The 26,751-nt window shown below is 41.7% G+C and overlaps 1 protein-coding gene across 13 annotated transcripts in view; it reads right to left on the bottom strand.

Moving 5' to 3' along the window:
- Positions 1–4,980: 4,980 nt before the first annotated feature.
- Positions 4,981–26,751, bottom strand: part of CHST8 (carbohydrate sulfotransferase 8) — a 188,108-nt gene continuing 166,337 nt past the window's right edge. For 5 of the 13 annotated variants that reach the window (XM_048316321.1, XM_048316322.1, XM_048316324.1 and 2 more), the window contains 2 exons: positions 8,788–8,825; positions 4,981–6,390 (listed from right to left, as the gene is read on the bottom strand). In XM_048316321.1, the coding sequence (XP_048172278.1) occupies positions 5,239–6,390; positions 8,788–8,825 (1,190 nt within the window). In that variant the 3' untranslated portion in view covers positions 4,981–5,238. Of the gene's footprint in view, positions 6,391–8,783; positions 8,826–21,822; positions 21,980–22,667; positions 22,734–23,093; positions 23,301–26,751 lie in introns of all 13 variants that reach the window. The other 8 variants (XM_048316327.1, XM_048316328.1, XM_048316326.1 and 5 more) reach the window with 6 other exon arrangements.

Genomic DNA, 26,751 nt, shown 5'->3' on the forward strand with positions numbered 1-26,751 from the left:
AACCTGTATCAAGAAAGCAACCATGGTTAAGAGAAACAACATCAGAAAAGAAAGTTCCCTTTTTTTCTGTTCATTCCTGGTAATGTGGTACCATTTGAGTTGGCCTGACAAATTAATTTGTACCGTTGTACAAAGAAACTAAGAACAACTATGTAAAAAAAAAAAAGCATGTGTTTTATATACATTGAATTCATTTGCCATTTAATTCTTTTGGCATTATTGCTCCCTCCATGCATTTGTAAGTTTGTAGGTGCCTTAGTATATATAATGCTATTTGCATAGGGATTTTCCTATGCACTTTTTCTGGGTGTATATAAGCAGATAATTATACATGGATTTGTCATAGGTGTGCTCTTGCTGTCAGTGATGGTGTTGCCCAAATAGGAAAAGTAGTGCAAAGAAATGGGATTTAATTATTGTACAGTGTAGTACATGCAGTCCATGTATGTGCCTCTCCCTTACTCTGTGTATCCCTCTCTCTCAAAAAAGGTACTGTTTGATCATCCAAAGAATGGATTATCTCAGTAAGTTGCTCAAATGAGGCAGGGGAGGAAGGGAATCACCAGAATTCTGTACCTACAGTTTAAAAACTTTTAAAACTCTTTACTTCGATCATTATATAAGCTGTAAACCAGTAAACCAAATTGCAGAATCAATTAAGTTGGAAAAGACCTCTGAAATCATTGAGTCCAAATTGTGGCCAAAAAAAGAGTGAACTCCTATCCTCAATTCGTATTCTCTTTTGACATTGTGCAGTCTGATGTGCTCAAACTTTGGTGAATGTTATGGCATTGGAACCCCATCATGGTAATTTTGAAAAGTTATGGACATAAGGAGTTAAGAAAACCCATTTTAATATCTTGATTCCTTTATTTTTGGAGGCATAAGCCCCCATAAACTTCTGGTTTAAACCCCCATAGCTTCTGGTATAAGGTCAGCCATGGTAAGTAGATATTGTAGTAGAGGGACTTAAATGATAAAAATACCAGCAAATCACCATCACTCAATTTGTGCACATTGCAAGGATAACTTTTTTGGGTACACAAAGGTCTCAAGAACATGACTTTGCTTAGATCTTAAAGAATTTCACTTACAGAGCATCCCAATATGAAATTCTTAAATTATCCCTTAATTAAAGTATTACTGCTGTCTTCAGTTTCAGACTCTGCAAAAGGAGATAGCAGACTGCACACTTAATTTACACAATTTGTTTTTGTGTCTGTGTTAATCCCTTTTTCTGCTATAGGCTTTAGACCACTTTGAGGTGTATGGCGGTAGATTCTGTTCTGTTGTGTTTGCATGCCTTCACACCTCACCTTCTGTGGTGTTTGTGTGCCTTCACACCTCACCTTCTGTGACTGCTTTAGCAGGGTCCTTACCTCTGAATTGACACTGTGAGCATTTTACTCCTAATATGCTGGCCATGAAATCCCAAGGTGGGAAATATGGATTTTAGGAGTTGTCAATATACTGGAGAATAGTTGTCAATATAATGGAGAGCTGCCTCAAATAGAATCAAGTGAAGCGTCCCCAGTGCTGGAAGCAAGCTAAGCACAGATGAATGAGCCTGGAAAGCAGGTTTGTTTAACCTGTGTGTGGGGAAGGTGCTGTGCCAGTTGGACTGCTCTCAGTACCTGAGCTATTTCTAGTTACTAACTCAAGGGTGGGCAAAGTTCTAGGGCAGTAGGAGTTGTGAGTAGAGGGGAAAGGCAGAAAAGGATCAGGAGTAAAAATATTGAAAATCTTTAAGTGAGAGATAGGAGTACATCTCAGTAATCAGTCCAGTAGTAACAAAATTTACCTCTTACCTAAGATACATCAAGAGGAATTAAAAACCCAACCGGATTGACAAAATTATTTTGTCTAATATTTACCTTGGCTGACCTCTGAGCTAGACTGTTTGAAAACAGAATTTTCTTGTGCAGACTTTAATTTCCACTTCCCATAAGAAATGAAATATTTTTCTATGAAGAGGATAAAATATGGGAATGAATTCAGAATGAACACCTCTGAAAAAATTCAGTTGCATTGAAATGAAAATGACAAGATCTTATATGTGGGGGGGAAAAAGACAAGATCATCCAAAGGGAAATAAACAGTCTGAAATCTTACCACAATTTTGCCAAAATTATTGGTTTTTACTTAAAAATTTTGCTTGACATGAAAATATTAGTTTACTTGTCTGCTGCCGTGGATATTTTTTGTTCAAGGTATTGCATTTCTTCTGGCTGTAAAACGCATTTTTACAAATATTCTTTTAAAACCACTTGTTACCTTGTTTCTACTACTCAGCAGGGAATAGGAGCTGAAAGTAACGAAGCCAAATTAATCCAACTGGCCAGTATTAAGTACCTGTGATTATTAGAAGGATGCTTCTTCCTTCCTTGAGAAACTGTAAAACAGATACTACTGTGCCATATACAGCTTGTTATAAACATGCAAATCGTTGATCAGTTTTTGTTTAAAAAATTATTGTTATCCCAGACAAAATAAACCCTGTCAAAATCTTCACCTTCATTTGTGATTAAAAAATTAACTTACCTCTTGTTATTTTTCACTGTGAATTAATTAAAATAGATATGGAGGGGGTAGTGGTAGGTAAAGCACTGGTTTGATACAATCAGAAGTGCAATTTTGCACTGGTATTGCTGGTATTTTTTTCTACTTATACAGTGAGCACTTACTGATCTGGGAATGTACCAAGCCTTTCAGATGTAAATGTGACTGTATGAATTTATGTGGATGTGTAGATTAAACTGAAAAGGAACTGGGAGGAGGAAGGAGGAGGAAGGAGAGTCAGGTCTTCAATGTGAATCCAGCTGAAGGATTAAGTCCCTCAGTCTTACCCTTAAAGCACTCTAAAACCAGCAGACGTCTGAATACAGATGATGCTCAGTTTTATTCTGCTTGCCTCACAGAGCTGACACATGTTCCCTTTGCTGCAATGGTGCTGCAATGAGTTGAGATTCTTCTCCTAGTGGAAGTTCACCTGCCAACTGGAATAAGCTGAGCACACTGAGCTCTGGTACACTGACCACCTCACAGGGTCAGACCCTGAAAAAAACCTAAGAGGGCTACAATATCCAGTATATCCTCTCCTTGTGTTGGTGACTGATTTCTGTAGCTACAGACCATCATTTGCATCCATCAGAACACCACCACTTCTCAGAGCACTTAATATCATTATAGCTTAACTTAAATTCCTAGTGGTGGTCTTGGCTATGACTCCTCAGACCCCAATCCACCCCCTAAGAACTCCCACCACTATCAGGATCTGCTCCGTCTGCATTAGGAAGTGACTCCTGTGCCTTGTTTTCCCCTGGATGCTCCTGTCTGTGACCTGTTGAATGAGGCTCTTGGCCATGCCTGCCTGTTGGCAGGGCTGTCCGAGCTAATAGACCCCAGCTTGTTACTGCTGATCTGAGCTAGACTAGCAGAAACATTGCTTTGAATTAAAAAGCTGTTCAGCAGTCATGTGAGCAGATCAACAGGTCTTTGAGTGTGTGGAAAAGTGGGATGGATGGGGGGCTGCTGCAGCAGCAAGGCAGTGATGAGGAGCTTGGGCAGACAGAGAAGGGTAACTAGTTTCATGGATCAGTGTAAGTTACACATTACTTTTCTAATGCAACCAATTTGTCTCTGAACAAAAATAGAAAATGTGATGTCGGACTTGATATGTAAAGTATTTGCCATTGAAGCTTTCACTACAAGGTATTTTGAAACAATCTTTTCCCTATTAAAATTTTTAAAACCCAAAAAATATACTGGGTGTTTCTGGGGAAACTGTAATGCCAATGCTTGTGATGCATGAAGCTATCTGTATGAGGATCTGAACCTGGGAACAGATTGAAACAAGCGTTGTTTCTTAAGTGTTTACATTTGTACAGTGCCAGTTGTGGTGGAATTCTTGGTTGTGAAAAATAAATTGTAGAAGTTATTGGGGAGTCCAGGGGTGATGGAATCTGATCCTTGTTCCAGTATGGCCAGCTTAAATATCATCATGTCAAGTGGATAAATGACATATTAACACGGGTTCTGTGTACAGAATTTGAGTGAAAATTTACAAAGCTGAGATTGGGTCAGTTGATCAGAGCATGGTGCTGATAATGCCATGGTTGGGGGTTCAATCCCTGTATGGGTCATTCACTTGAGAGTTGGGCTTAATAATTCTTGTGGGTCCCTTCCAAATCAGAATATTCTGTGACTAGAGACAGTTACTAATGGAATGTAAAGTATTTTATTCTCACAAGACACTCTGGTAGACATGAGAAAGTCCTCTCAAGCATAGGAATTGAACTAAAACACCTGGAATATTTTTTGCATGTTAAGTCAGATATAATTGTTACTAAAATAAACAAGTGCAAATTGTCTGCAGCAATGAAAGAACTACCCTGTTGGGCAGGAAGTGGCATTTATTCTTGCTTGTTATTATGATGGAAAGATTCGATATTCCTGGTGACTATGAAGATTAAACCAGAGATTTATGTTAATGCAAAGGATTAAAAGAATTTTAATAACACTTATAAAGATGCAAATGTTCGCCTGCATTTTATCTTTTTGCAGATGAACGTGCCATAAGGGAAATATTGAAGGGGGAGAACACATCCTCGCTCTGAATTGCAACATCTGGTTTAATACTGCTCTCACATGGTCATTAAGTATTAGCTGTTTTCACCAGTGTGTTTACGAACAGTCTAAGTATGATTAGACTTTTTCTCTTTAACTTATGAATATCAGGAAACAGCAGTCAACATCCACCTTCAAACACATAGGGCCTGTTTAGTGTATGGATTCATGCCTTGCACATTTCAACAAACTGTAAATATTATTCAGTGTATTTTCTTTCTTGCTATTCCATTACTTTCAGACTTATTTTCTGAACAGTAAAGAGCTTGAAATACTGGCTGCACTTTAGAATTTCGAGCCATGCTTCCCTGGTTTCAGACTGTCCCCCAAGTGCAAACACAGGCCACACTAGCATGGAAAATTCTGTGCTTTATTTGGGGGCCCTGACATATTATACATATATGTACATACATTTCGTATGGAGAAATTATAGAAAAAAAAATCATTTGTAAAAGGAGGCAATTAAGGTGAAGGTGTAAACATCTGTTTATATTCTGTTTTGGGTTTTTCCCTGCTCTTAAACCAATTGTTTGCTAACAGGTAAGTGTATATAAACAGATGCCATCTGGATTTGTTACACAATTCAACTGTGGAAATATCCTGACTCTCAAATTAATATAAATCTTCAAAAGGTTTTGAGTAGTTGAACATCAAGTAATCCATATAGTAAAAGTCATAGCTTTGTTGTCGTTGAGAAGGAGAAAGCTGTGCAAAATACTGTTGTGTAATTTTAGTGGTAGTTCTTTCTTCATTGGAGTGGCGATCTTTAAACTTGGGGAAAGTTAAATTTTGTGGAGCACCAATTAAATGCAAGAAAAAGTTTGCATCTTCTTCCATACTTTCAAATTTCCCAACGAAGTCGTAGTCTATCAAACATGGGCTGCAAAGCCTATTGACATGATCCCAGTGTATATCCATACCCACTGGCCTATGTACATCCAGGAGATATTGAATGAACTCTTTAAACTTGACTCCAGAGCCTGTCCTTAATGCTTCTTTGGTGGCATTGACACGGTATCTGGAAATGATGGCTTTTCCAAAAACCGGGTGGTAGTAGTTGTTCGGATGTTCAAACTTGTCCCGAAATGCAGATACCAGCTTTTCAAAAGGCTCACGAATAAATAGCATCTTTGTGTAAGTGTTGAGCCTGTGATAAATTCCATTGTGATCAAAGCCATCCAGCCGTTTCAAGTAGTTTCCGTAGTGCACTGTGTTGTGCTGGATATCTTTTGTGGAGGAGGCCAGCCCATTTAGCACCATGAGCACCCGTTTCCAGTTAGAGCAGCCGGCTTTTGGTACTTCACAGTATAAAACTCTGTATTTATCTTCTACAAATATCCTAGACACATGATAAGGAGTGATTATCCTTCTGTTATTACTTTTGTATTTTGAACATGTTTCCCTCATAATCCGTTTCCTTTCTCCTTGGATCTGATAGAGACTTTTCCACTTGCTGTTGTTTCTATCCTCATATTTAAGTGTGGGCAGGTTGAGAATGGAGCTGTTCATGGAAATCAGAATTGGGCTCTTTTTAATTATAAACCTCCTCCTGCGTTTATGGAGCTTGATGGAATTAATTTCTTCACCTTTCTGTTGATCTTTCATAGAAAACATGATGCTGCTTTGCCTTCTGTCGGTGCTTTGAAGCTTGGTGGGCACACTTTCAGATGGCTCTAATGAATCGCTCTGCTTAACTGTTGCTACTCTGTCTGCAGTATTTTTTCTTAATCTTCTATCCTGGTTATTGCTGGAAACACAGTCCTGCTGAGGAAAAATAGATTAAAGATCTATCAGAGATTGTCACTACTTACAACTTGCACCACTTCATGTGGATCTTTCATAACTTTTAGAAATGTACAACAAAAAGCATTGCCACAAGCCCTCAGCACTGCACTGTGGTACAGGCTCTTCTCTTGTCACTTCGTTCTGTGCTCATGTGAAACTCAAAGGCTGAGATGAACCTGAACTAAATTTCCAGTAAATTCCAGTTCCTATTTGTGTTTAACTGTATTACTGTATTTTAGGTGATGTACCCAGACAGATACTTTTGTCTTAGATATGTTGTTGAAATTTCTGCAAAAAGGTGTCTGAGTATTTTGAGGACTTGCTTAATTATTCCAGACTGCCCCTGTTGTCACACAAATGGCAGGGTTTCTTTGTTTGGGTTGTGCATTTCCCACCACCACCCCCATGTTGGTAATTTATCTTTGCAGTGAAGACAGTTTGGCACAGAGTGAAGCCCGACAGGGAAGGGAGGGGGGTTTGTAGAGTTTGTAAGGTGGAGTGAGATGTAAATGTGGGCAGAGGGAAGCAGGAAGGATGTCAGTGAAAACACAGAGGTTTGTCACACAAAAAGTGGGTTTGGTGAGAGCAGCATGAAGGCGACCCCAGAGGGAGGCTTGAGAGAGCTGAGCCTGGGAGCAGAGCAACTGAGACTGGATGAGAAGCAGTAAGAGGTGGGAATGAAGCTGTGGCTGGGATTAGATCAGTGAAAACTGAGTACGTAAAGCAGTTCTATGGGTAAGGGTTTCTGGGACTTGCTCTTTTTCATTGGGGGATCCCTCTGTTAATACTTCTTGCATACAGCCCAGTATGCCAGCAGTACTAACAGAGAAATGCCCCAATGAAAAAGAGCAAGTGTGCTCCATTACTTCTTGCTTTTCAAAGTAGCCGAATTAAATCCTGTCTATGCCTCTAAGATTAAAATTAGGTTCTGGTCCCCGTTAAACTATGTGTCATTCCATTTTGAGGTCACCTGGATCAGAGTGTCATATGAACCACCAAGAGTATTTCAACAGAGGAGCATATGTAGTTGCAGAATGTTTACTGCTGACCCAAAATACTTAGTGGTTATTTAGAGGGTTTATAAATTTAAATTTTTTTTTTTTTTGATTTTCAGTGTTTCCCCAATAGTATTTAAAACTGGCTTAAAAATAAGATACTGTGTGAATTTTAAGGTGTTCAGTTGGGGATTAGAAGGATCGTGCTCTTTCAGGGTGGCAGATTAAATCTTAATCAATTTTACAAGTCTTTGTTGTCTAAAAAAAGCAATGCAATAGGTAACAAATTTGTTCTGTCATGGAGGTTATATCTTGTCACATTCTTGTTTAAGGGTCAGAGAATAAAAAAGTCTCAGAAAAGAGATTCATAATTAATAGCAAAAAACATTGGTGACAAAAGAAGAAAAAAATCAAATTGTATTTTGTAGGTGACTTGCTTAAATTGATAATTATTGTACAAAACTTGAACACAACAGATCAGTATTAAACACAAGTTTTAGGACACTTACAGAATTCAGGTTTCTCATATTGGATGCTCTGGTAGTGAAGGTGGTATGTGGTGTGCAGACTGGGAAACCAACTGATAATTTGTTATGAAAAACACTATTTAGTTGTTGGGGGTGACTGTTGTACTCTATTCTCATCTTCAGAGGTTGTTTCTGTAGTGTGCCTTTGTAAATACCAGATGTATTTCTAAATATTACCCTTTACAAGACTGGCTGTAGCTCAATCCTATTTACTCATGACACAGCTGATATTTAAAGGTTATCAAATTCAGGCTTCCCAGAATTCTGGACCTTTAATGATGCTGATGATGACCCTGGAGTTTTTGGGAAAATTGAATGTCTCCTGTCAGTGCAACCCTTGATGCAGAAGGTCAGGCTGGAACTGCAGAGGAGCTGTCAATCCCATCTCCCTGATGTGAGCAGGTGATGGCATCTGGGAACAGCCGGCAGCTGCACGGTTGTTCCTGCGCACAGTTCGCTCTTCTCCTTTAAATGCGGGCTGGAGGCAGCCCCGCGCAGCCGGACAGCCACTAGATGGAGGAATTTCATTAGAATTTTTCTTTAGCCTGTTTTAAAGTACCTCTCAAGACATTCATTTGATCAGTGTGATTTCATACAGAATATTAATATATGCGAAGTTTACAGTATCTTTTAGCAATATTCAGTCTAGGAAAAAACTCATAAAACTAAAGTTGCATAGCTTATCAAATTTCTATTTTAAAAGGAAAATTTGCATTTTCATGGCTAAGCTTTTGATACATCTTTCCTTTTCAGTGCTTCATCTCTGGTGTAGTGGCCTTATCTGAGGCATCTCTATCTGTGCTCCATACTCAGAATATGGGTAAAATTTTCTTTATGTACTTCTGAAAACTTACTTTTTTTGGTTGCTGGAATCCCGTGTTATATTTTATCCCTAAACAAAGAAAGAAAGTAAAGTAATTATTTAGAAATAAAAAACATAAGCTTCTCTTCTTCTGGACGGACAGAGCAAGTGTTGTTAATGCAATGACAAATAGACCAATGTTGAATCATACTTATTGTATATTTCATAGTAACAATACTCCTCAAAAGGCCTCTTTATATATAGATGTCATAAAAATTGTGAAATGGAGTGAAAGACTGTGACTTTCACCCTTTTACAGATGAGAAAACTGAGACAAACAAAAGTGAAACGAAAGTGATTGCTTAACCTCAGTTAAAAGGCCAGTAGCAGAGCAAGAATCAGCTGAAGGTTCTGATTCCAGGTTAGAGATCTAAAAAAAACCAACTGTTTTTTGTGTATTTATCAAAAGCTATATGGTTTCTATCCTGCAACTTTGGATAGTACAGTACTTAATCATAATAACAGCTTGCATGGAGTACCCTCCTTTGCTGTAAAGGCAACACACAGTGGAGTCATGCGTAATTGAGGTAATATTTGCACACTTTTGGAGAGGCAAACAATAGAGAATCATATTTTCTCTAATCTTCTGACTTCTACAGTGATATTTACCTGAAAACAGAATAACAAAGATGTGAAAATCCTAGATGGCAGCTTTAGCAGATGTGTACGGTCTCTTTCATCTCCGTAACCTTTGTTAGGTATAACTTAATAATACAGGAATGGATAATGGAAACGCTACTGAATTATGACATTTGTTTGGGGCTTTTCAACTGATAGAACTGCTGTCATCACTGTCAATGCTGCTTGAAGACTTCCGTTTAATAAGTCTGCATGATGAATCCACAGCCTTTTGGACAAAGACAATTGCAGCTACAGGTCTTGCACAGCATTACGTGAAAGCTCAGTCCCATCAGGTTGATTTTAATAGTACCAGGAAAGCTCTCAGAAAAACCTTGCATGGTAGTTCACATTGTGACTTACTGCAGTTAAAGTAGCAAGTCCAACTTAGATGATCGGTCATGCTTTATTTTTGAAATCAGACCTACAAACTGGTATTTGTAGTAGAGTCTAATTAAAATTGCTCTGGTTATTTCTATGCTCCAAGAGCTCCTCTAACAGTGTTCATGATGATTTTGGCTTATGTTTGACCTTTAACTCCACTTCTGCAATTTTTTAGCAATGAACACTGTTGTGTGGGATATTATGTGGGATATTATGATTCTGTGCTTACAAAGTAAAGGGCTAATTATTTTTACTTCTTCAGAAATAACTTCTAGACACCTTACACAAGGAGTCTTAAGCCTTCTCCTAGCTGCTTCTCAAAAATGTTTAGCTGCAAATTAAAGTCAGAAGGTATCTACTAAAGAGAAATAGAGCATGTCTGTAGTATTCCTGTGTGGGTTCTGGAGAATTGAGCCTGATTCTTTTGCACCAGGCTTTAGGAGATGCTCCTGAGCTGTTGTCCAGTTCCTGATGTGATCAGTTAAAGAACCACATTTATTCTACTGTTGTGTAATAAGTTACAGAGCAAGGCAGGGCAGGAACCTGCTGTCCAAAAACCCCAGCAAAACCTGAGCACCAGCACTTTGAAAGAACTGATACTAAAGCATGGGCAATCTGTTTATATCATGAAAATGTATTTTTCACTAGATGTAACTGCTTCTTTTTTGCTAACCCTAAGGGCCTAATTTTAAGCTATTTGAGCTACTTGGCCTTTGCTCTAAGGCATCATTAATACAGCTACTTGGAGTAGTTGCTTAACTCATAAGATGGGGAAGATGTGTTCCCTTTCCAAAACTATTTTGAGCTTTTTATGGTTGAAAACTTAAATAGGTGAGGAAAGACTTTTGGTCACTTATCAAAACACTGGGAAAGTACTTTGGATGGAATCAGTTACAAATATTGGAGTATTTGTTGTGTCCAAATTATAATGTAACTTAGGGTTAGTTTTCTTCAGTTGTGGTCATTTGTTCTGACTTAAAGCAAGCTCTGGTACCTTGTAGCAAACCCACACACTTTGTGTAATTACCTGTTAAATTTGGTGCCACGACTAATAATTATTAAAAAAAGCCCCACTAAAGTGAAAAGAGCAGGTCTGAGACCTAACTATTTTGTGGTTAATTATGATTAATTATGTTTTTGTAGTAGTGTTTCATGAAGATAACTTATTTGAGAGATTAATACTTTGTACAGATATGCTTTGCTTTAAAAAATGAAAAATAAATGCTAGGAGGAGATGAGTAACCATTTAAAAAGATGGTTATTCATTTACTGGCTTTAAGATGTAATCAGAACAATAATTCCTGCTTAACATAAATGTTTGGTGAAGCACTTGCCAATCTCTTTGATGTTTTCTGAAGTTGTGACATCTAAATTTGGCTTCTTTTAGCTTTCTCATGATACAGTCTGTCACTTCAGATTTAAATCTACATGATAAAAACCTCATAAGTGCAGTGAAGTCAGGGAAGTTCTATTGCACAGATCTACTACACTAATCAAAATCTAAATTTATTGTTATGCTACATGTTTTTTACCAGGTCTTTGATGTTATTGCCAAAAAGGGTAATATTTTTGGCCATAAATAAACTACTGGTGTCTGGTACACGCAGTTGAAGGCAGTAATCAATAACTCTTTGGTGCCAGACGTGATGATGACCAACATCTCACTGGTGCCCAAACACAGAAGGAGTAGCAGAGACAGAATCATTCTCTCAATTACAGATTGTTTATGTTGGTTTTCCTGGTGTTCTTTTCCACTTGTGTGACCATGGTTTTCCAGACCTGAGCCTGGCCTGTGTTTTATCCAGTCCTACCACACAGGGAAACCCACTGTGAGCTATTCTTTCTTCATTTTCTTTTCCAAATGCTACTAACAACACAATAAAATGGCCTTCATTTCCTTGTGTAATACTATATAGTTTGACCATTCCACCTTCTCCTCTGTCTCTGCTTCAAGACCTAATTTTGGTTTGCCTCTGGTGTTTTGCTCTGTTTTGAGACTCAACTACAGCTGAAGTATTTTTTAATAAAAATGATAACTTCAAGTCTGCATCTGCAGGGCTTCTGTGCACAGAGTGCTCTTGTTTGCTTCATCCAAACAGATTTGTGAAATTTACTTTGGAAGGGCTGTTATGTCATTTCAGGAACATCTGTGTCAAGTGTCCTATCCACATACGCCCCAGTCTTAGATCTTTACTCAGAGACAACAATGTGTACTTAATTGCAGAATGATGAATAGAATAGTAGTCAGAATTCTGATAAGCATGAAAAAAAATTTAGCTGGAAGAAGATTTTCCCAAAAATACTGGTCAGAACATTAAGGTAATTTTTTCTATTTTTTACAAGAAGTTTAAACTTAGCTTGTACAGTGTAAAAGACCTGCCTGTATCTGATCCTAACTTACTCTGGTGTCCAATTGTTTGCATACTTGAATTAAATTACCCATTAAAGAAATTTAGTTAAAGATTGCTACCATTGTAAATTATTTGGTTTTACATCTATATAAAATATAGATGTAGTACATACATTTAGAATACTTTTGAAATATATTAACCTCTAAAATAAAAGCATTTTCTACAAAAATTGAGGCCTAATTAGTAGAACAGACTTTATATCTGTGTGCCTGTTTTAACTATGTGCTATAAATCCTTTTTCTAACATAAATTTACAGTTTATTTGATAGGAAAAATGCTGTCAAAAGTTCCATCTAAGCTACACACACAGTATCTCATTTTAATACATATGGAATTAATGAGGCCAAGTAAAGAAGGCCTAGTAAAGCAGTAGCACATCTTAAATTGTACATCAGGAAAGAAGCAACCCGTACAGTGAATCTACATAATCTGATCCCTTTGAGTCCCCAGTGAAGCTGCAAGTGTGTGGTGTCATTTCCCACACACGGGCAAACTCTGACAGTGAATGCTTGTGTTAAATGATACACATCCAGCCCTTGCCAGACGGGTTTGATGGTTATTTCCTTTGCAATGGGGAAAGGTTGGAACACTTCTGTGGCTGTTTCCCAGTCTCCAAAGTAGGCCTTTGGAGCTCTAAGTAGTTAATCATGGCTCTTTGAGTAAAGAGCTGCCTTTTCCCCCCCTATTTTTTGGAAGACATAAGAAGTTTGCCAAGCTGCTGAGGGTTGGGTTTTTTTTAGTCTCTTCAAGCTTTCTTTCATGTGTGAGTTCCTCTGTAACTCAGGTAACACATTTGTCCTGAATTCTCAGCTTTCTCTTTAAATCCTACCATTGTCAAGCATACAATTTCTAATAGTTTAAATGCAGTCTATTTGAGGAATTTTGAACTCTGACTGATGGCTTATTCTTAAGCTGTTGTTGTGGTGAAGTAGAACACTTTCCAAAAAGATAGCCTCATTTCTCCCTCTCCTGTGCTAGTATTGTGCTAACACACCATTACTTCCCATTGCTCCTGTGCTTTCCAGTCCAAGTCAGCTTCAGAGATGCATCTAAGTGGAGATCCATCTTAGATGGATCTAAGTGAAACTGTGGGTGTCATTGCTAAACCAGGCAAATCTGGCTTCCTCCATCCCACAGGCAGCAGGCAATGCAGCCTTGTGCTGCTGCATTTGTGTCATGGGGTACTTAGGATGGTAGCAGCTTGTGTGCACTTCAGTTGATTAAAACACGATTACTCTGGCTTTTTGTAACTGAAATGACTTTCATCTTAATGAAGCAAGGGAGTCTCTGGACAGAAGTACTGTAGGCAAGGAAAGCAATGCAATTCTGAAGGGCATAGCCTGGAAATAATTAAAAACATTCAGTTCATCCATCAGTTTGAACAAGAAAAAATTACAAATTGGGGAACCAGAGTAGAGATCAGTACACACATTAAGTGACTTCTAATATATGCCTCCTGAGGACTTTCACACTGTCAAAGAAGTCGGTATTCCCAGTTGATTTGTGGCACCAGTAGCTGATCCTGTGTGCTGGAACCAGCAAATCTGCACAGTTGTTCTAAAGCACAGTCCTGAGTCACAGCTGCTGCCATGGTGTCACTGCTTCCCTCCTGATCCCTCATTAACTCCCTCGTAGCCAAGGTGCTGTGTCCCTCTTGACAGCTTAACTTAGGCCACCCTTCAAACATGTCTGTCCTTGCCTTTTCCAGGAAGGGAATCTTGGAGTAAAAGATCAGCATGTGCGCTGTTTGTAAATATGGGTTCCACCTGAGGATAGTGTTTATGCCTACACAATGTTTCTCAGACAAAATATCCAGGTTATCTTCCTGCTGTTGTTTCCCCCCTGTCGTGGGGGGGAAACAAACTGGCCAAACACCAGGCACACACAAAATCTGCTCACTCATCCTCCCCTGACACAGCTGGGCAGAACAGAGGGGAAAAAAATGAATGAAGGGTTCATGAGGCTAGATAAGGACCGGGAGAAAACACTCCAAGGGCAAAACAGGCTCAACTTAGAGGTACAAAGTGAATTTTATTACTAACAGAGTCAGAGGAGGATAATGAGAAGTAAAATAAGTCCTTGAAACACCTTTTCTTCCCCCAACCCCTCCCTCCTTCCCACCGACAGCGCAGGGGGACAGGGCATGGGGGTTTGGTCAGTTCATCACCCGAGTTCTTCCACTGCTCAGGGAGAGGAATCCTTCCCCTGCTGCACCGTGGGGTCCCTCCCACGGGAGACAATTCTCCGTGAACTTCTTCATCATGGCAGACAGTCCTCCCAAAACTGTGGGTCACTCTTCCACGGGATGCAGTCCTCCAAGGCCAGGCTGCTCCAGCTGGGAAGCAAGGAGCTTCTTGTCTCTCCACCGGGTCTCTCACTGGACCACAGCCTCCTCCAGGCATCCACTCACTCTGGCGTGGGCACCTCCCCCATGGGCTGCGGGTGGATCTCTGCATCCCCCGTGGATCCCCAGGGGCTGCGGGTGGATCTCTGCATCCCCCGTGGATCCCCAGGGGCTGTGGGTGGATCTCTGCATTCCCCGTGGATCCCCAGGGGCCGCGGGTGGATCTCTGCATTCCCCGTGGATCCCCAGGGGCTGCGGGTGGATCTCTGCATCCCCCGTGGATCCCCATGGGCTGCGGGTGGATCTCTGCATCCCCCGTGGATCCCCAGGGGCTGCGGGTGGATCTCTGCATCCCCCGTGGATCCCCAGGGGCTGCGGGTGGATCTCTGCATCCCCCGTGGATCCCCAGGGGCTGCGGGTGGATCTCTGCATCCCCCGTGGATCCCCAGGAGCTGTGGGTGGATCTCTGCATCCCCCGTGGATCCCCAGGGCCGCGGGTGGATCTCTGCATCCCCCGTGGATCCCCAGGAGCTGTGGGTGGATCTCTGCATTCCCCTGTGGATCCCCAGGGGCTGCTTCACCATGGTTATCACCACGGCCTGCAGAGGAATCTTGGCTCTGGGGCCTGGAGTACCGCCCTCCCCCTCCTTCTTCACTGACCTTGGTGTCTCCGTGTTGTTTCCCTCACATGTTCTCACCTCCTCCTCTTCTCTAGCTGGAATTAATCATGCCCCTCTTTGTTCTGATTTTCTTCTGAAATCTGTTATCACAGAGGCATTACCAGCCTCTCTCAGTGGCCCAGCCTTGGCCAGTGCCATATCCATCTTCAGAGCCATCGGGGATTGGCTCTGCTGGACAAGGTGGAAGCTTCCAGCAGTTTCTCCGAGAAGCCACCTCTGTGGCACCCCTGCTACCAAAAACCAGCCTGTGAAAAACTAACACACTCCCTCATAAATGCTTTGTACCTTCTGCTGATTTGGGCACAGCCTAGTTTTTGCTAGCAGGGGAGGGCCACAGAAGTGGCTTCTGTGAGAAACTGCTGGAAGCTTCTACTATGTCCAGGAGAACCAATCTCTGAAGGCTCTGAAGGTAGACATGCTGCTGGCCCAATTAGAGAGGTTGCTAACGCCTCTCTGATTACATATTTAAGAAGGAAATCAAAACAGCGCACGGGCAGGTTTTTTTCCAGAGGTGGCGAGCCACCGCCTCTGGGGCGATCCTGGCGTCACGCACAGCCATGCAGCCACCGGCATTTTGGCACACCAGTGGCGAGCTTTGCCCGCCTGGCCGCTGTCAGCCAGCCGCGCAGTGAGCAGAAAGGCCGGGGCGGCGGCGGCGGCTTCTCCTCAGCGCCCCGCATGAAGAGAGGCGCTGAACGGCGGCTGCGACCGCCCGCGCAGGGGCAGCGGGGCCGCGGGGCCGGCAGGGCAAACACGGCAAACGATTCCCCGGGGCACGACCGAGACCAAATCAACTGCTCCGTGCTGCGAAACCCTGCAGAAATCCCCGGACTGGGGGAATTTGTTGGCAATGGTATTTATGAGCAGAAGTTTTTTCCTCCTAGTCGAAGAAAGAGGAGGAAGTGAGGACATGTAGAGAAAGGCAACTTGGCGGCACCAAGGTCAGTGGAAAGAAAGAGGAGCAGGAGATGTTCTAAGCGTCAGTCGAGATCTCTCTGCAAGCCGTGGTGAGGACTGTGATAAAACAACCTGTCTCCCTGTAATCCATGAAGTCCATGAGGGATGCAGAGATCCACTCCCAGCCCGTGGGAAAAGGTGCTCACGCTGGAGCAGGTGGATGCTAAAAAGCTGTAATCCAGGGGCCAAACAGAGAGGGCTCCTGCTTCCAGAGATTATCTCTATGTTCCAGAGACTATCTTCCAGAGATAGAGGGCCCTTACTTCCAAACTAGAACAGCTTATCCTTAAAAGACTACACCCCATGAACTAAAATGACCCACACTATGCAGTTTTGGGAAGACTGCTTGGCCCATGGGAGGGACTCATGTTACAGCAGGTCGGGCGGGACTGATACACGTGAAATTAGAACCGCGCTGGAGAAGTTCACAGAGAACTGTCTCCCGTGGGAAGGACCCCATGGCACAGCAGAAGAGAGACTCCTCTCCATAAGTGAACTGAAGATCTTGAATGACAAACTGACCGAAACCCCCATTCCCTGTCTCCCTGCGCTGTTGGTGGGAAGGAGGGAGAGGCTGGGGGGAAAAGGTGTTTTAAAGGCTTATTTTACTTCTCGTTATCCTTCTCTAACTCTGTTAATAATAAATTTACTTTATACCTTTATATTTGAGCCTGTTTTACCCTTAGAATATTTTTTCCCAATCCTTATCTCAACTCATGAGCCCTTCGTTTTTTTCCCCTCCTCTGCTCAGCTATAGCAGAGGAGAGTGAATGAATGATTTTCCTGGGTACCTGGCATTTTAGCCAGTGTCAAACCACGACACACCTCTTGCCTCATGCCTGTTTGCTGTACATATTTTTGTGTTGTGTACTAGTCAGAAATACCATCTCTTGAAGCTACTGTTAATTTTTTTAATATTCTAAACACAGCTTCATGTGAGAAATAATTGTTTTGATATGGTGTCTTGGGGTGACTTTATGATGTGTATCCCATGTTGCTGCCCTATGCCCAGAAATTAATGTTGTGCCTTTCCATGCCTTTAAACTGAGCCTGAGAAGAGAAAAACCTGACCAAAACTTTCAAAGCAGTTTTGCAGTTTGTTTTCATGTTTTCGAGGACACAGAGATAAAACTGGTCTGTTTCTGCAGCAGCAGGAGCGGGAGGCAGCAGCTTGCTTTCCAGGCAGTGTTCGGCTTTCTTCTTCTCCAGAGAGAGATGGAGAGTTGAACTTTTGTTTTCCTGGGACTTTGTTTTTTCCCTTTTTTCTGCTGGACTGCTTCAATATCAGAACACATCGGGAGGCCTTTCCACCGAGCACAGAGGGCCTGGCCCTGGGCCAAGTCCCAGCTCTGAGGAGGAGGGAGACTGTAGGGTATGCCCAGCCACTGCCCTGGAGGGATGTCTGCTCAGATAAGGAGATGGAGCAATCTCCCAGCAGGACTCCCTGGGAAGGCAGCTAACTTTGCAGCTATGGCAAGAAAAGCCAGACCCAGAATCCTCTGGGAGACCCTATGCAGATCCTTTGTAACCCATTGGCCTTTACCCTCTGGCACCCACCCCCTGTATCCCTATAAAAGCTAGCCCCCTGCCCCTGCAGGAGAGAGAGTGCTTGTCCCTGGCCTCCCCTTCGCTGGAGTACGGACCAAGCGTACGGACCAACAATAAAGCTCCTTGTGTGGAACAGCTACACGGGCCTCTCATCTCAGCCTCTCATCTCTCTCTCTCGTCTGGCCTGGAGGCTGCCCTGCAGAGCTGAAATCACGAACTGATAATCCCTAAAGAGCTGACAACTTCTGCACGGGCCCTCCTAGCTAGCACCTGAGGGAAGACACCGGGCCTCGGGAAGGCGATTCCTTTTGGGACCATCTCCCCAGACCGGTCACCTCTTCCTCGGTCAGAGATACTGACCCCTCACCAGCTGTAACAGGAGACCAAAGGGAGGACTCTAACATTTTCCCAGGTTTTTCTACACAGTGAGAGATTTTATTTAGCAGTATTATCCTTTCCCGTGTGTTTGTTAAATAAATAGTTTTTATCTCTTTCACTTTCCTTCGAGGAAGAAGTTTCTTTTTTTCCCAAACCTGGTGGGGGAGGGGTGGTTGGTAACCTGCCTTCTCTCAGGGCATATATTTCTAAATTTGGCCAAACCGGAACATATGGTTTGCCTTGCAAATTTTTTTATTCATCGAAGTGAAAACAGGAGAGAAGCAGAAACAGAAATGGCAGCATTTTAAAGGAATAAATTCCATTTGAATCCAAACCCAAATAAAGTGTTGCTGTGTCATTCTGGTAGGTCCCACTACCTACACAGCTGACATTGGTAGCTGAGTATTGTCTGAAACTGTGGTGTTAGTTTTGCCCAGAAAATTATAAATTTACATCCAGAGTTTGCAATGGGGCTGTTTTCTGTCCTCTACTCTATTGTCGAGATTGGAAGTTGACTGAGGAAAAGATTCTTTTATTAACTGAGGTTTGGAAAGCCTGATATTTCTTTGACTTGCAACATGCTAATAGGACAGGTATATGAACCCTTCGAGAAAAACACATACTATTGTGTTTTTACAAAATGATCTTATATTCTAATATAAACTGAATCCATCTTCTTGACTAAATAATGCTGGAACTTGCACTTGCTCTGTTTCCATGATGCCCAATACAGGAAGGGGCATGGCACATTTATGTTTGAGGCTCAATTGAAAGAATGGGAGGAGCTGTTTGTGAATTTATTATGAGGAAGGTACAACTACTTGTTTACTTTGTCTTCTTTGCTATCTGGCTATATTAATTAGAACTTTCCATTTTCTGACTTAATTTATATTCAATAAGGATTCTATAAAGAATACAGAAAAGTCAAGTCTGTGTTACTGCATTCCCCATTCCTTCTTTGGACCTATCCCTGGGAATACTGTTAATTAACACCATTAGCTTTCAGGCTCTGTCAGCAGTTACTTGCAATTTCTACTTAATATCTTTCAGTTATTCTTCATTTTCATATTTAATATTTGCATATTGCCTTCATAGCATGACTTTGGCAAAGACATTACACTTTTCCAGATTTATTAAAAAGTGAAAGCTAAAGTTTAAAATCTAGCACTACATTTTTATTTAGTAGCCTGTAGAACTATTCAGGTAACCAGAAGAATTTAAATGAATTTCAAGCAAGCACTTCATGTAATTTGACTTCATGTAGCTAGTTAGAATAGTTCATCCAGAACCCAGAAATGTTTCAAGACATTGTGCAAGTAAGACACAAAAGCTTCACTGGTCTTTCTATTGGAGGGGAGACAAAGTAATACAGGTGAAATTTTGGACTGCTTTCATGTCACTCTGCAGAGATGTTTCTTTGGGAAAGAAAGTGCAAATGGAAAGAGAGAAGGCTGCAGGCAAAATTGAAAAAGTAGATCTACACAGACATGCCTCTGAGTGCTGAAGTTCACTGCTTTGATAGATTGACTGTAGATCAAATAGCACAGATGTGTATCCAAATGTTGTATACTATTATGTTACAATCAATTAACTGGAACTGATAGTCTCGCTTTCGCCTGTTCTCACAGGTAATTATTGACAAGTCTTCTTAGTATAAGAGATCAGTATGGAGCATTTAAAAAAAAAAAGGTTAATACCTGCAACAGCTACAAAACTTGGTGCAGAAAGGATGATAATTGGACAAACTTTGATTCATGCCCTGTGAGAACGAAGCAGTTCTTGGGAAGCTCGGTGTAAGGGGTTGAGCTCTTTGCTAGGCCCTCTCTTCCTGAGCACCTGAGGAGCAGTGGGGATTTGCTGTTTGTCATTTCTCACTGTGTCTACTCTTCTTTGTGGAAGGCTTTCTGTTTCTTGTTCAGGAGCTCACTTGCACTCCTTCAGCCAGATTTTCGTGACTGAAGGGTAGAACAATATGGTTGCATGAGAATAGTGTCTTGAATTGACTTTCCTATCATTAAGAATGGGGGAAAAAAGGTTCCTCTCAAAATCTGAGTGTTGACTACTTCCAGGATTTAGCAGGTACCCAGGACTTGTCCTGAGGTACAACCCAGGTAGGATGAGTCAAAGTGCTAGTACTGAGTTTTAGTAAGCTTGATACTTTTTAAGGGTAAGTGGAGGCCATTTAAAGACGTTCCAAAACTTTTGGAATTCACAATTTCTCCATCAGTAAAGTGGCAGTTTGGTGTTCATGTTTTCTCCTTGGCCATGCGAAGTTCAATGAAAACTGGTAGTGAAACACCTGGAAAGTCTCAAATGGATGTGCCTTCCTGAGGGCACTTAATGCTTCATGTGGTGTGTGTGTCTGAGAGGTTCAGGTGCTTACAGGACGTAAGGATTGATCTTAACCAAGCTTTATATCACGTGAACATTGAAAAACAATTTAGCAGCAGTGGGATTTGGAGGACATTTGCTCTGTTAACTTCAGCTCACAACTCTTACCACTAGAAACTGGATATCCCAGACTGATCCATTTGCAGCTTGGTACTGGCATTGGAGAGAAGCCTTTGGTGCCTCTCTCCCTGTGCACTTCCCAGCACAGCTCTTTGTCTCCATTATACTCCCAGTTGACTGCAAATACCTCAGAGTCAGGGAGCACAGGGAGCTGCTGCCTAAAGGAGATGGCTTTCATCTACCCACATAGCTCATCTGCTCACTCTCCTAGTCCCTGCCTCTGCCAGGTCACTGCACCTCCTTCCCTTCCTCTGCACAACATAGAAACTTGGGATCTGGCAGAGAAGTAAAGGCAATGCTCAGCAGTGGTGTGGCAGTGCACCTCAGGTATGTGGGGAGAGAAAAACAGCCTTCTGTGGGGATTGGTGGCTGTTCTGTTCATCTACACACCTGGGTGAGCTACACTGCTCTTCTGAAGGGGTCACATCTGCTATGGCAGGGAGAATAGACAAGTATTCTCCATATGGTCACTCTTCCCTGTTTCCTACAGGTGGTTTCCTTCCTATGAAGTCTGGGATGCAGGAGCCAGAGGGCTCTAGTGTAGTTGCCTCTCTGTCAGTCTGAACCATCAGTGGTACCTGAAGTGACAACCCTTCTGCCACTGGGCACATCTGCATTTTTCATTCACACATAGCACTTGCTGATTTTTCTAGTACCCCGGTGTAGAATGCTGCATCAGCCCAAGGAGGGGCCATATGAATTGAGAGGTGGATTGTTTGCATATACCCTGACAGCCCAAATTTGGGCTACAGTTGCTATGACAATTGAATCATCTGATTTTTTAAGTCAGTGCATACAAAGAGTGAGTAGCCAATTGATTGCTGAATATGGTTAGCTAGGAATGGTACTTTTATTTAGCTGATGAAAGTGTATGGAATGTATCTGATTTCACTGATAGCTTTTCTATGACAATTGTTGTTCAGAGCATTTCAATATAACCATGTACCTTGCATACAGTTATATATGATTCATTCTCTCTGTTATGCATTGGCTGAAGGATCTCTGAAACAATCTGCCCCTCTGTTTTAGTCTTCAGAGGCAGCACTCTGCCAGGTAGAGGTCTTTCCTGACAGTGAAGCACTGGTGTGAGCTTACACAGGAGAATTCAACATGATCACTTGTTTTGCTGCCTCTGCTCTAGTGCTGGTTAAACTCCATGATTGTAGAAAACTGGGCCACCACAGGCCTTTACTGACCTGGCTGTTTGTTCCACCTGAGATGCAATTCTTTTGCTTCAGATGTGGACTTCTTATCGAGCTACTTTCTATCTTGTTGTGTTTTTGTTGAGGATGCATACAGGTTGCACTCTATGTGTAAACATTAGACAATCTCATTTGGTGATCTTCTTATGGTCTAGAGTTGATCCATTGGGCAAAAAAGGAAAAAAAAAATGTTTTTACTCAAATGAATAAGTTCCCTAAGTTTTATTACTCATTATTCAGAAATAAAATATTTAAAACCTTTGCACTCCACTGTCTGAAGACTTGCTACTCTGAGAATTGGAATTCGAAGCATGAGTTTAAAACCCCCTTTGTTGCAGTATTAGAACGGCTTCTGCTTAAGCAATAGTTATCTATGACTTTATAGCATTGTCTTTTCAACTATGAAAAATTTGGCATTTACTTCAGTGGGTACTGGATCAGCTCCTTCATGAGCAAGCAGCAACACATGATGGATTTTACAAGTGGTGGTGAACTGCTCTCCTTATCTCTTTACTCAATGCTGCCTCTTCTCACTGTATTTTCCCCTGAAAGGACTGGGAAGTTACTGCTCCTCTGAAACCAGTTGAAAACTACTATGGGCTTGCAAAAAGCAAGTTTCTTCCTGTTAAATTTTATTTAAGAAAAAAAATTGAATAAAATTGTCAGTGACTTTTAAAATTTTTCTTCAAGAACTATAGTACGAGAAAATAAGTATGTGTTAAAAAATACATGGAGTAAAGTTTTGGTCTAATTTTTTCATTTCTTTGTGTCTCTGCCTGAAGAAAAACTAAAACTATCAGGAACATGCATGGAAAAGAACATCACTACTTCACACACACTCACTTTTTTCCAGTCTTTTCTCTTTGCATAAAAAGGGACAGCGTTTACAAAACCATCATAAAGCCCTGTAGGAAAAAATTTAATTATCCAAAAAGTGAATATGTCAAAAACATAAGGACAAAGAAACAAAAATGTTTTGCATCATTCTTTAGAATGAATTTAAATGTCTGACTGTTTCCTCATGCAAATCCAGCTTTGCTGCTTTTTACCCCTTTTAGATTTTCTTTTTCATCGGAAGGCAACAAAGGCCTTCTGGCAGGAATTGGGTTTATGCTTCTCATGCAATCTCAGATTCTCTTTTCACAGATGCTCTAAACTTTCTTTGTGAGGCTGAAATGAACTAAAACTTGCAGAGGCATATCACATGCAGTTTCAGATAGCTTTTCTATACTTTTTGCTATACAGAACATAAAGATTCCACTTACTTTGAGAAAATGCATAGTAGCACGGCCTCAAATCCCTTCCCATAACTTCTTGTGCATTTGGTTTGCTTGCACAAAAATGAAATTCTTCAGAGCATATTCCTCAGAGAATCTCTCAAGCCAATTTTACCCAGAGGAACTTGAAAAATGTGCATTCACTTGTATGCTTTGTATGAGGTGCAGGGCTGGTAATCTTATAAGAAGAATATCCTAGGTTAACAAAATGAAATAATTAAAATTATAGTAAGCTTGATCTGATCTCAATCTACTACCTCTTAAATGGAGCTATGGATTCAAATTTTGCTTGTAAACAAATGAGATTCCAGCTTCTTACTTGACATAATTTTCCTTTATTTTCCCCATTAAGGAAGGTGGAAATTGCCAATCTGTTGACAGCAAGTGCTGGAAGAAGCAATGTGAGTGATTTCCTTCGTGACTGTCAGACACTTCAGACCAGGTTTTCAAACTACATTTGTAATAAAAGAAATACACTGTGGGAATGATAGGCAGTGTGGTCTTCAGCAAGCTTGTTTCTTGCTGGTGTACAGAACCCAGCTGCCAGCCTAGTGCTGCTGTATTAGCTTGGGGAGCTTGCTGAAAGACTGAATGATTCATTGTGTGCTTTATTTTTACAGAGAAGCTGTAATATCCTAAAAGTTTAGATACAAAACCTCTGGTATAAAGTCTGAATATATTTTTGCAACACTGCATCCTCAAGAGATCTTTTCTGGAGTGCCTAACTTCATATTTCATAATAGTGTGTTTTAATAAAAAAACATACTGTCAAATCACAAGTCAGCAGATATTGTCTTGAAGTGAATTAATAGAAGAAAAATTCTGAAGTAATCTAGTCTTAGTAAATGGCTATGTATGGGTCAGGCACTTTCAGAGATTGTTACTGTGCTCATTTTGGCTGGGATAGAGTCAATTTTCTCCAGAGTAGCTATGATGGGGCTGTGTTCTGCATTTGTGCTAAAATCAGTGTTAAAATACAGGGATGTTTTTGTTACTGCTGGGCAGGGCTTACACAAAGTCAAGACCTTTTCTGCTCCTCGCCCCACGATGGAGCAGGCTGGGGGTGCACGAGAATTTGGGAGGGGACACAGCCGGGACAGCTGACCCCAACTGACCCAGATATTCCCTAGTGTGCAGCATCGTGCTCGGCGCGTAAAGCTGCGGAACAGGAGGAAGAGGGGATGGTGGGCTGATGGCGTTTGCCTGCCCAAGCAACCATTAACACGTGATGGGGCCCTGCTGAACTTTTGCCTGCCTATGGGAAGCACGGAATGAAATCCTTGCTTCGCTTTGCTTGTGTGCATGGCTTTTGCTTTGCCTGTATCTTGGGTTAAGGCAATTTAAGAGGTAGGCACTCTGGCAATGAGTTGCCTTCCCTTATAATTTTAACTGATCCCTTTCCACCAATAAGGAGAAATTAAAATATCTCTAAGTGAAAAACTAACAGTTTACTAACAGCAGAGACAGCAACAGGCAAAAATAACTGAATAATCACTAGACACAAAATGCCAAATCTCACCAACTCCCCGGGGACAAAGACAAACCCAGAAGGGTGGGATAACTCCCCTTTCCCATGAGCGCTGGCTCGAAAGGCAGAGGGAAAATGGCCTTAGCCCTGTCTCCCTCTGACCCCTCCGGCCTGGCAGCTCCTGGGGCGGCCGGGGCCCGGGCTCGGGCTGGAAGCCAGGCAGGGGACAGCAGGGCGGGCACGGCCGGGCCCAGCAGCGGGGCTGGGGCGGCTCTGGCCGGGGCCGGGCGCTGCTGCGGGGCTGCGGTGACCCGCGATGGAGCGGGGCTGCGGCTCAGGCACGCACACACCGCCGGAACGCGCCCCGGCTTTTCTTGGGGAAAAAACAACAGAGAACCCCAAAGGGAGCTCTTCACCCATGCTGCCTCAGCTCGGTGTCAAGAAACCAAGAGGCAGGAAAAGCCCCAAGAGGCAAGAAAAGCCCCAAGAGGCAAGCCAAACCACCCTGCCCGAGTCCAGGTCCACGAGGCCAGAGGGGATCTGCTCATTAGACCCCCAGCTTTTAAAAGGACACTCAGCAACCCCCGGCCCCCTTTCCAGCCGTGCCGTCGGGCTTTAAAGACACAGTAACGATTTTGGGCACAGATAGATGTGGAACGTAATAACATTTTGGGTTACCCACGACAGCCTGTTAAACTGGCTTTATCTCAACCATTAGTTTTCTCGCTTTTACTCTTCGGATTCTCTCCCAACCCCATGGGAGGGGGACAGGGAAGTGAGCGAGTGGCTGTGGTGCTTAATTGCTGGCTGAGGTTAAAGCCATGACAGTTAATTAATGTAGACAATCTCACTTTGTGTTTTGCTAATTATACTTTAAATGGGCTTAATTTTCAAGAGTTTGCAGCATGGGAGGTTGCAGAGCCCATGTAAGGTAAAGTTATGAGCTTGGCAGGCTTGACTTGGTCTGGAGGCTTGGGTTCATTACTAACTCTCTGCCCCTGTCTCCTCAGCTATAAAATAGGAAGAATGTGTCCTCCTCAGAGGAGTGCAGTGCCCGTGAGCTGATTAACCACCAACAGGAGCGGTTAGTGGTCTGCAAACCTTCTAAGGGTGCTCTCCTTAACTAAGAATTAAATTGCTGATCACAAGCAGTACTTTTGAACAAAGAGTTACTTTTTTTTTTTCTAACTTCTGCCCAAAAGGTTTTCCTGTCATGTTTTGTGTCGCCTTACTTGTCTTGGAATTTCTTCCAAGTTCTGCCTGTGTTTATAGTTAACATTGATGGACATGCTGTTGACACAAACATTTTCCCAATGCTCTTACTGTTCATGCTCCTTTGACAAGAGAGATTTTCAAATATCATTTTCCAATTGTTTGGCCTCACATTCCATCTCACCTAGAGTGCCACAGTGGAATAACTGATGTAGAGAATAGAAATGTTCCTTGTGGAAGTTAGATTTGTGTATGTGAACCACTTCAGTGACTTCTAGTGCAGGGCTTTTAAGTTTTATTTGGTTCTATAGAGTGTTTCAGACAAATTTGGATGTGGATAGGATATGTGGCTGTTATATCGAGTAGTTTTAATGTTTTTCTTTTTTTAGTACTACTTTCTGGTCATATTCTCAAAATCTGCATAACCAACCCTCTTTAAAATGTGTTCCAGTAATTTCAAAATATGATTTCACCTTTGTCAGTAAAATAATGCAAATAAATTCCTGTCTGTTACGTTAAGATTACAGAGATCTAAAACTAGCTGTAGTATCTTTGCTTAAACCATCTCCTCTCTGAGTCCTCCAAAAGGAATGAGTCCGTTTTACTGCTTTGCACAAATTCTCCCTTGTTCTCAGGGTTCTCTTTCTTCTCTGTCAACACCCTAAAGGCATCACAGTAGCCAAAATGAATGTATGGAAACATCTTAAGAGAAGAGAAATGCCTATTAGGATTTCTAATGTTTTGAATGTTTTTCTGCCTTCCCTTAACTGTATGTGGCTTTGTTTAAGCAATAAACTTACACAGAATTAGAAATCCAGATAGGGATTTTTTGCCTTAAATCTACACGGGGACTGAGGAACCCTGATTCACTTGTTATTGAATTAGAGAATTACTGAATACTAAAATAAAGTAATACAAAAACACTGCATTAGGTGAAGAATGCTGTTTGTTTCCACTGTATTTAAT

The sequence above is a fragment of the Corvus hawaiiensis genome, chromosome 12 (assembly GCF_020740725.1).
Source record: "Corvus hawaiiensis isolate bCorHaw1 chromosome 12, bCorHaw1.pri.cur, whole genome shotgun sequence".
Lineage (NCBI taxonomy): Eukaryota > Metazoa > Chordata > Aves > Passeriformes > Corvidae > Corvus > Corvus hawaiiensis.